Below are 9605 nucleotides of genomic sequence, written 5' to 3' on the forward strand. Positions count from 1 at the left end.
TTCGCTTGATAGTCTGTTTTACGATTTTACAGAATATAAAAACTAATTATGATATTAAATTAAAACTATAGATATAAAGTGTTTCTAAATCTTGTAATTGTTCAATTCCTTTAGCTTTGCACCGCCTTTGTGGTGTATGGTTGTAGGGATGTGAAACGCCACCCAACAGCGCGTTAGTCGCTGTCGATCCAGGTCGACTGTCTGGAAAGTTCTCTGCTCCTCTAAACGCCTGTCAGCTGCCCAACGTCAACTGGAAGCCGTCTGTCTAATACCACAGATAACTGGGTTATTGGGTGATTATTTTAAACCTATGATTGTGCATTTAATTTCCAACTGCAAAAAGGAGGCGAAGAACTAACGGCGGGGGAGCCAAACGAAGCCTTTTTCTGCTACTTGTGTTGACGTTAGTTGGTGCCTGCTGCACTTGGCGTGGTTGGTAGCAAGTGTCAGTTCGTGCTGCGTTGTAGGGATAGGGGGGAATCTGACCCAAAAACGATGACTGCAGAGGAGCAGAACAGCGAGGGACAAAACACCATGCCCATGGAGGGAGAAGACATCACACCAAAGAAAGATGGAGGTGTTTTAAAGGTAAACGAACTGGTGCTTTTTACTCCTGCTAGAAATAGCTAGGCTAATGTTAGCTGCTTGTAGCTTGTGTGACGCACAGAATTTCAATGTAAATAGGACGTACAAGCTAGCTGCAGTAGTCTCAAGAAAACAGTATATTCTCGTCATTTTGCATTGCATTCGCTTTTTGTGTCATCTGATTCTTGGATGAAGGTGAAATTTTATACTTGCAGTGCAACAGCGTGCATTTCCAGAAGGATCTGTTCAGTCAGTCTGTGCTGCGCTGCGCTGAGCTATTTACGCTCCATACAGGAGAACAATTCTGAATGGATTTCTTTTAAAATAATCTTTTTTTGATGTACAGAACCTTAACTGTACAGTGACTATCCAGGACACAGACTAAAATTTGGCTTTGGATAGCAGTTTTCCATAACTTCTGCAAATGTCTCTCCTTACAGCTGGTGAAACGGGAAGGCACAGGCACAGACTTCCCTATGACTGGTGATAAAGTGTTTGTCCATTATGTGGGCACTCTCTTGGACGGGACACATTTTGACTCGAGCAGGGACAGAGGAGAGAAATTTTCCTTTGAGCTGGGCAAAGGTTGGTCTCCTATCTAAAAGACATCAATATTTCTCAGTCATAGTTGCACAACTATCAGGGTTATTTAAGTTCTCTCTCATTTTAGGTCAAGTAATTAAGGCATGGGATATTGGCGTGGCTACAATGAGAGTGGGAGAGCTGTGTCAGCTCATCTGCAAGCCAGAGTATGCTTATGGATCCGCAGGCAGCCCACCCAAAATACCTCCCAAAGCCACTCTTGTTTTTGAGGTACAGTTGGGTATTTAAGGAGTCTTTTTTTAGTCCAGATTAGGCTGGAATTGGTATTAGATTATCTTGGTATGGTCATTTTTTAGTAAAATTTAAAACAAAATTTAGACTGAAAATGTAAATCATGATTTTATTGCTTTATTTAAAGCTGAAAAGAAGTCTATGTACATTACACTGCTGAATTAAGATGTTGATTATAAAGGTTATATTAATGTTGTTATAATATATATTATTGTTTTATAAATGGTCTCAAGCAAAATTCTTAAATGAGCAGCAGCTAAAGGCTTTGGCTGTCTGTCATGCCGATATTGCATCTTTTGCCGTTCTGTTCTTTTAAAGCAACAAAGCTTTTAAAACCTCTGAGTTTAAATATTGATTTTTTTTTTTGCGTCCCGGCACATGTGAGCATTCCTGGTAGTGAGAACGCAGACAGCACTTCTAAGAGAGCCCTTAACGATCTCTCCAGTTCACGTAAAATCCCTATCAGATCTTAATGCTGTATTATCTTATATTAAAAAAAATAACAATCAAATTGCTTGTGATCGACCCATTCTGATTTGTCTAACAGCCTTATAGTGAAGTTAGTCTTGATATTGTTTCCAATAAGGTACCACCAAATAAAAATCTGTTTTGTTTAAATAAATCTCATTCAGATTTATTGTACTCCGTTTTTCATGTAATGATTTAAATAAGTTATTTTGTTTTCTAAACCTTGTTACTGTACGCTTGTTACAGTATTACCTTAATAGGAATGATGGGAAGCCTTCTAGTTATTTCTCATCTAATAACTGTTCTTTTTTTTTTTACGAACTTTGGTGCCCCTTGAAACAGTAAAGTCACCCGTGCCTGGAGAGGACTGCTTCCATGTGTTATTGCTTATTGTTGGCCTGAAAAGTCAAAATGTTAATTTCTTCATTTACATAAATGCAGGTGGAACTGTTTGAATTTCGTGGGGAAGACATAACTGAGGAAGAAGATGGAGGAATCATTCGGCGTATCATCACTAAAGGAGAGGGTTATTCCAAGCCCAATGAAGGAGCTGTGGTGGAAGGTATCATTGGAATGGTTGATAGTTTTAATTACAAAGTTAATATAACAAGACATATCATTCAAAATCTCTAATATGTTGTTTTGTTTAAACTTTTATGTCTTAAGTTTATGCTATATAGTTTTACCCTAACAGGGTCATTCTGCTTCATTAATTGTAAAGTATCATGTCACATGACAAATCGAGCAGTCTGATGGATTTGTTTTTTGAAAAAGAAAACTTTTAAGAGCTGATCAGATTTTTAGAAGCGGGATAATCATAGTTGTTTTGAATGTACGGAGCTAGATATCAAATTTATGAACCGTGGCAACACATGGCCTCATGCAGAAGTGAACAAGTGTGCATATTCACATTTTAAAGGTTAGCTAACAGTTGGCTCATTATCCACACTTGAATAGAAAAATGCTTAAAAGTAGGTTGTGAAACTGGTTTAGCTACTTTCAAGACCAGTGAGAACTGCTCTGGGTGCTACATATTTTAGTAACCACAATTTTCAACTGATTTCAGCCTTCTTCACCTAAAACAAAGATAGATGACTTAAAAGTAAATTCCATGTTGAAGTTGTAGATTAGCCACCAACAATGATTGCATTTCTTATTTAAAAAGCATACATCTGAAAAATCTCGTCATTTGTCAAACGTCTGTGAGTGCAGATCACGTCATTCTTGTGTCTATATACGTCTGTTCATCTTTACATGCGTAGTTCACTGTTACAAATCACAAACCAACCATAAGACAGTTTATCTAGAAATATAAATTCTGAGCGGTCGCATCTGGGCACCAGGCTGTTGATGCAGATAATTTATTTATTTTTTAAAAATAATTTTCAGAAGAATAGTTTCACCAATAGAATTGTGTTTTTGTTAGGAAAAATATACATACATGTTTTTTGTTTTAGTTTGACAATTTACAGGTTCCTTTTCTATGAAATTAGACTTTGTGTGTTCCATGAAAACAGGTTTGAGATTTCAAGAAAGTTTTTGTTAAACTGGCAATATTTTTGTTTCTTTAAATATTTTTGTTTTGTTTAAGTAAAACCTAATTTGGCTCACAAGTACTTCCAGCTGGATGGCCGCCATGGCGAAGAGTGTAGACCCAACTGATTTAGACATTTGCCACATTTCCTCTTTTATGACTGAATCTATTTTTTTCTCTGTAGATAACTTACTTAATGATTGTGATTTGTTGCCAACTTTTTGCCTGCATCTTCTTTGTGATTGGCCCACTTATTTCAATGTTCCACAAACGTGCATGTGTTCGGAGTCTGAAACTCTTTTGAGTTGATGACCAACTGCACAGCATCACTTAAACACAGTTTTCATTGTTGACCCGTCAAAGAAAGCCCTGTTTTATAGTACCCCCCCCCCCCCCCCCAAGGTTTGTCACGAGTTAATCCCAGTGTTTCTGTTTCAGTCTTTGTTCAAGGTACCTGCGATGGACGCGTTTTTGATGAAAGGGAGCTGAAATTTGAGATTGGGGATGGAGAGAGTTTTAGCTTGCCCAGCGGTGTGGAGAAAGCCATCATGGCCATGGAGCAGGGAGAAGAGGCACTCTTCATTATGAAACCTAAGTATGATTATGTTTGTTAGTTTATCTTGTCTCTCATGTAATATTGGTACTGTTTATTGCCTTGCTGCAAGAAGGTCTTAGGTTAAAATCCTGGCCTGGGATTTCTGAATGGAGTTTGCATGTTCAGTCTGTACATTAGTGGGCTGCCTCCCATAGTCCATAAACATGACCAGGGGTTTGTGGTATCTAAATTACCCCTAGGTATTAGTGTGTGTGTACGGTTTAACATGATCAACAGTTAAATTGATTATGTTGCACAAAACCTTTTTGCTACATCTGTGTTTGTTTTGTAGATACGGCTTTGGAGGTGATGGAAATGAAAAGTATTGTATTCCTGGTGGCGCAACGTTGCAATACAAGATTAAGCTAACAGCCTTTGAAAAGGTAAGTATATCACAAAGATCTGTGACAGGGAGTTGTTGATCAAGTTTCCTCACATTTTACTTATTTTTATCTAACAGGCTAAGGAGTCATGGGAAATGAACACAATGGAAAAGCTGGAGCAAAGCGGTATTGTCAAGGAGAAAGGAACACAGTGTTTTAAGGTACGTTATGTTTGTTAAAAGCCAAAAGATTTTATTCTGGATTTAATTGCGCCATGTGTCCTTGTTATGCATTCTGACCTGGGGATTTTCTGTTACAGAATGGGAAATACAAACAGGCATCTGTGCAGTACAAAAAGATTGTTGCTTGGCTAGAGCATGAGTCTGGCTTGTCGGATGAGGATGAAAAGAAGGCAAAAACCCTGCGACTGGCTGCACATCTGAACTTAGCCATGTGCTTCCTTAAAATGCATGAGCCAAACAAAGCCTTTGAAAGTTGTGACAAGGTATTTGACTTTTCTAATTCCTGAAAGGGAGGACTGAACAAATGTCTTTCAGATGAGGTTTTTGCGCTTTACAGAAGGGAGTTATTTAAATCTCAAAAAGACCCCGTGATTTCCTGTTGCAGGCCCTGGAAATGGATTCTACAAACGAGAAGGCTTTGTTCCGACGGGGAGAGGCGCTGTTCAATATGAATGAATTTGAGAAGGCAAAAGATGATTTCCAGCGAGTCGTTCAGCTCTATCCTTCCAACAAAGCCGCAAAAAGTCAGGTATAACACCAAGTACTAATTCCTCATAAAGTTTTGCCCATTTTTGCACTTTAAAACCACTTCGTTTGTAATACTTATCTCATTTTATTGAGATTTTGGACATAAAGTAGACGAGAAGCTGGTTTTCAACAAATAAAAATGGGAAAAGTTCGGCATGCTTTTCTTCTCCGCCACTGAGAATGAAGGCTTGGTAAAAGCATCTCATAGTGGATTTACAGCTTTAAGTCTTTTAAGGTGTATCTGTACTAACTTTGATAATTCAGATTAACATTTCTATTGATTATTTGCTAAATAGGTATACCCATGTTATATAGGTGGGAATGGGTCTGGCTTAAGTACTCCTAAGTTGGTGTTGTTTTTTCAGCATGATTAATTACTAAATTAATTGATTATTTCAGTAATCAGTTAATCACAATTAGTCCAATTAATTGTTTCAGTCCTACTACAAAGGAGACTTCTTTAATCTGCCTTTTAAAAATTAGATGTAGTGTCATTGAGGAAGCTGTCAAAAAAAATAAAATATTTGAAAATTATGAATTTCATATCAATGATGTTATGAAATTATCAGTACTTCAGAAAAATATCTTGCAATTTTAACTAGTTTCCTTTTTGGTGCTTACCTTTAGTTTTGTTAAACAGTTGGTTATCTCCTTGTCAAATTAGGTGGTCCTGTGTCAGAAACGCATTAAGGAGCAGCACGAAAAGGACAAACGCATCTATGCTAACATGTTCCAGAAATTTGCAGAAAGGGATTCAAAGGTGAAGACATTCTTCTTTGTATACAACTGTCAAGTTGCCACTAGAGGGCAGCATAAATCACCAAAAAGCGACTTGGAAAGATGCTAATATAGATATTATTTTCCTTTTTGAGCAGAAAGAAGCAGAGAAGGTGAAACCTGAGAGCAAGGAGAACGGCGAAGAGGCAATGGAGGTTGAAAATGGGGAAAAGGAAACTCAGTGAAGTGAAAGCATAGATGAAGATGCAACTGTTATTATGGTTCAAAAGTACTTAGACTTTTGTAACCAGCCATTTGTGTTTAAGGTATGATTGTGTATATATGTATATGCGAGAATGAGTGTCACTGAGAGCACTGACCTCGGGCGGGTCTTTGGCATGTCGCTGTGTCCAGGCTCTTTGGTGTGGCAGCTAGCTGAGTGAGTGGGGCTTCTTTGGCTGACAGCACTCTGGGAAATGGATTTAATAAGTCAATTATGTGCCATGACCCTTGGCTCTGAACACTTTCAGCCCACAGGTCTGAACTGTGCATGTGTTGTTTTTTTTTTTTTTTTTTAAGAAATGTGGGTAGGAAAAAAAAAAGCATCCCAGGTGTTGCGTGCAGAGTTTTACAACCCGTCAAGGGCTCCGCCATTTACCCCACAACATTTTCTGTCCCGTATTCCTTATTGTTGCTGTCCATCCGAGCCTCCTCATGGGCCTACTGATCAATTGTTGGAGCATGGATGATTGTGTTCACAGAACTTGTTTGGTTTGAATGTTGATGTCGTTAAGTGTGTATGTAGCAGCACTGTGGATTGGAAATGTGATAAAACGTCAGTCTGGGCTAGTTTACAGACTTCGATTTCTCAGCAAAATTGTGGGGTTCCCTTAAAGCCCTTGGGTACAGGACTGTTCACTTTTTCTTCGAAAATATTGACTTTGTACTTTTTTTTCTAGTGTTGTGCTTGTGATTACTGTACTGTTCTCAACAAAGATTTATAAAGTAGAATTGATAAAGCAACTGGAATCTGTGCATAAACCCTTTGCATTTTAGTCAGCAGTGCCTACATGGACAAAAGCTAAAGTAGAAGCCGAATGTAAGATGAGCTTCTTTTTTTGAGTTTATCTTTGTTGGGAAGTCACTGCTTGGTGTGTCCTGACAGACTTATAATAAACTGTTCACTACGAACTCTGTGTATGTGCTTTTTTTATATCTTTATGTTTCAGTTTTGAGGTTTCTTATGGTACTTTCCTTTCCCTTCTTTGCTTGATTGATATCTCCTTACTCTAAGAACTGTGAGAAACTGTTAAATCAGCAACACCAGGAGTAGCTTTTTTTATGCCTCCCACAGGGGCTTTTGCTCAAAGCTTAAAATAAGATAAATATGTAGCTAAAACAGTCTCAATATTCACGAATGCACAGAACAATTTACCATTGCATAGAACAAGATTTACAAAGTGCACAGAACGAGATTCGCAGGATGAGTAGTGTGCAAAAAGCAATATTTACAAATGAACAGAACAAGACTCGCTCTTGTATTTTTTTGTGCAAAATACAAATGTATTTTGATTTACAAGCTGCCTCTGGTCTGTGGACTTCACTGCATTTTTGTGTGAATTGTGAGACTCCAGTGACATGGCTCTACCAACAAATGTGTTGGGTTTTTTTCCAACAGAATGATCAGCAACCAAGCATATCTTTGTTTCAGCCACATGGGAGTATAATTGATGTAAAATCAGTTATTGAAGAAGAAAGCACACCGAAATTAAAAAAATAACATGCTGCAGCCATGTCAAAGTATAGTCCTCAACATGGCTTCTGGCAGCGACAGTGGTAAGTGAAATATCTATTTTAACATAACTTGTCCCCTTGTTATGAGAAGTTTTTATTATTAATGTTAGGTTTAATTGTGCAACTATCAAGACAAGCTAGAGAGCTAAGAGAGTGAGCCATGTTTTGTGCTTCTGCATGCTGATGGTGTCAGGCTAATGTCCTTCCATATAGTTGTATTTCTTCTGATTAAATTAATTATTTGACGGGATCTGTCGCCCCGAGCAGAGGTAGCAGCTCAGGCTTTTGGGCAATTATTGACCCTAGAGCTGTCCTCGGTCCCAAGACAATAATAGCCTTTGTATATTATGGAGAGTTCCAAAGGGCTGGTCCTTGAATAAATTATTATATCAATGTAATATTAATATTCATTTAATTTAAATTAAATTTCTTAATCTGGGACCTGAGTCCAAATTTCATACCACAAACAAACAAACTGGTATGACAATTAAAAACTCCTTGAATCAAAAAATTTTTAAGAAAATTCTTGGTCATTTCTTTTATTGTCATCTTAAACCGAGAGAGAATACAACAGTCAGAGCTGAGAGCAGATGCGTTGTAGTCAGTGAAATCAGCCTAGACGAAGCTGAAGTTGGTCTCCAATTTGCAGCTTCTGATTCTGCATTTAATGGGAAATCTAATAAAAACTCAACTGACAGCAAGTGAAGAAAAGGAAATATTAATTTCTTTGGAATCACTGAGGCATGAAATCCTTCTGATTGCCAGACAGACTCCTACATCCTGTGAAAGAAAGTGGTCCACAAAGACTTTGTCCCCCAAAGGACAAAGTGAATTATGTGTATTTGTAAATATTGCTTTGTGCACTTGTGTATCATCCTGTGCATTTGTGAATACTGACACTGTTTTAGCTCCATACTTATGTTTCAGCCCCTTAAACAGTGCTGCCATGGGGCGTTAGCCATATTGCCCATATTAAAGAAAATACCACTATCTAGTTGCGCTGTACATGTTTAAATGCTGTTACTTTCACTCTGTCTCATACTAAAATTTTGTGTGGTTAGATTTGAAACATTTTGGTGATCTGTGAATACAACCATTTGAGAATTTGTTGTTACTATATTTTTTTCTCAGTAGTTAATCTTAACCAGTATCTTCACAGTTATTGAAATCTGTGGTTCTCTGCTCTTAATTTATTAGGTAGTATTGACTTAAACTTTCAGTATTTTGTATAAACATCCTTGCGCTCTGTTCAGTGAAAACAATAACTTACTGGCAGCATGCTGCCAAACAAATCACTCCAGTATTGGTTTTACTAGCACAAGGCTTTAACCTGCTTGCCTTTGTTAAATCCAGAGGCTGTATAATGAGCCTTTCCAAGGTTGCACCTGCTTTAGTTGGCAGGTCAGAATCTTTTTTTCCATGGATGAACTGGAGCTCATGTGATCCCCCAGCTTTCTCTCAGGGACGCTGGCATCATCTTACAAAAGTGTTTTTCTTTTTGTTTTTTGTTTTGTCTTTCCCTGCCTGTTGATGATAAATAAGATAGATTTGTTTTGCTCATTAGGTAATGAAGGTATATCAATACTGGCCCAGAAGGGAGAGTCTGATTTCTCTCTTCTCTCTTGTTTAGTTGCTGGAGTGTTAAGGAAGCCTGGGTTGCTTTAACCCTTCAGGTTGTCTGCTTTGTTGGCTTTGTTATCTCATTTGTTGGTCAATCAATCACACTGATGCCATGGTCATTAAAACATGTATTTGTTCCTTTGTAGGCAGGTGCCAAGTCATCCATGTAACTTGTAAGCAGTGGGAAGTATGAAGTTCCATAATATTTCCTGGTAAATAGGTGCTCTGGAACACATCAGACCAACACCAGGAGATGACATGGCTCCTCAAATCATCCCTGATTGTGGAAGCTTCACACTGCACCTCAACCAAATTAGGATCTGTGCCTCCTATCTCTTTCTCCAGACTGTGGTACCTTAATTTCT

General features: G+C 38.0%; 1 protein-coding gene across 1 annotated transcript; it reads left to right on the top strand.

Moving 5' to 3' along the window:
• The first annotated feature begins 175 nt into the window (after positions 1–175).
• fkbp4 (FK506 binding protein 4) lies at positions 176–7017 on the top strand. Its single transcript, XM_005802002.3, has 11 exons — positions 176–588; positions 1026–1170; positions 1256–1398; positions 2329–2449; positions 3860–4016; positions 4309–4399; positions 4477–4560; positions 4659–4844; positions 4967–5110; positions 5774–5869; positions 5985–7017. Exons 1-11 carry the CDS (start codon positions 496–498, stop codon positions 6069–6071), a joined length of 1347 nt encoding a protein of 448 aa, XP_005802059.1. The 5' UTR covers positions 176–495; the 3' UTR covers positions 6072–7017.
• Positions 7018–9605: the final 2588 nt, after the last annotated feature.

The sequence above is a fragment of the Xiphophorus maculatus genome, chromosome 2 (assembly GCF_002775205.1).
Source record: "Xiphophorus maculatus strain JP 163 A chromosome 2, X_maculatus-5.0-male, whole genome shotgun sequence".
NCBI classification, from domain to species: domain Eukaryota; kingdom Metazoa; phylum Chordata; class Actinopteri; order Cyprinodontiformes; family Poeciliidae; genus Xiphophorus; species Xiphophorus maculatus.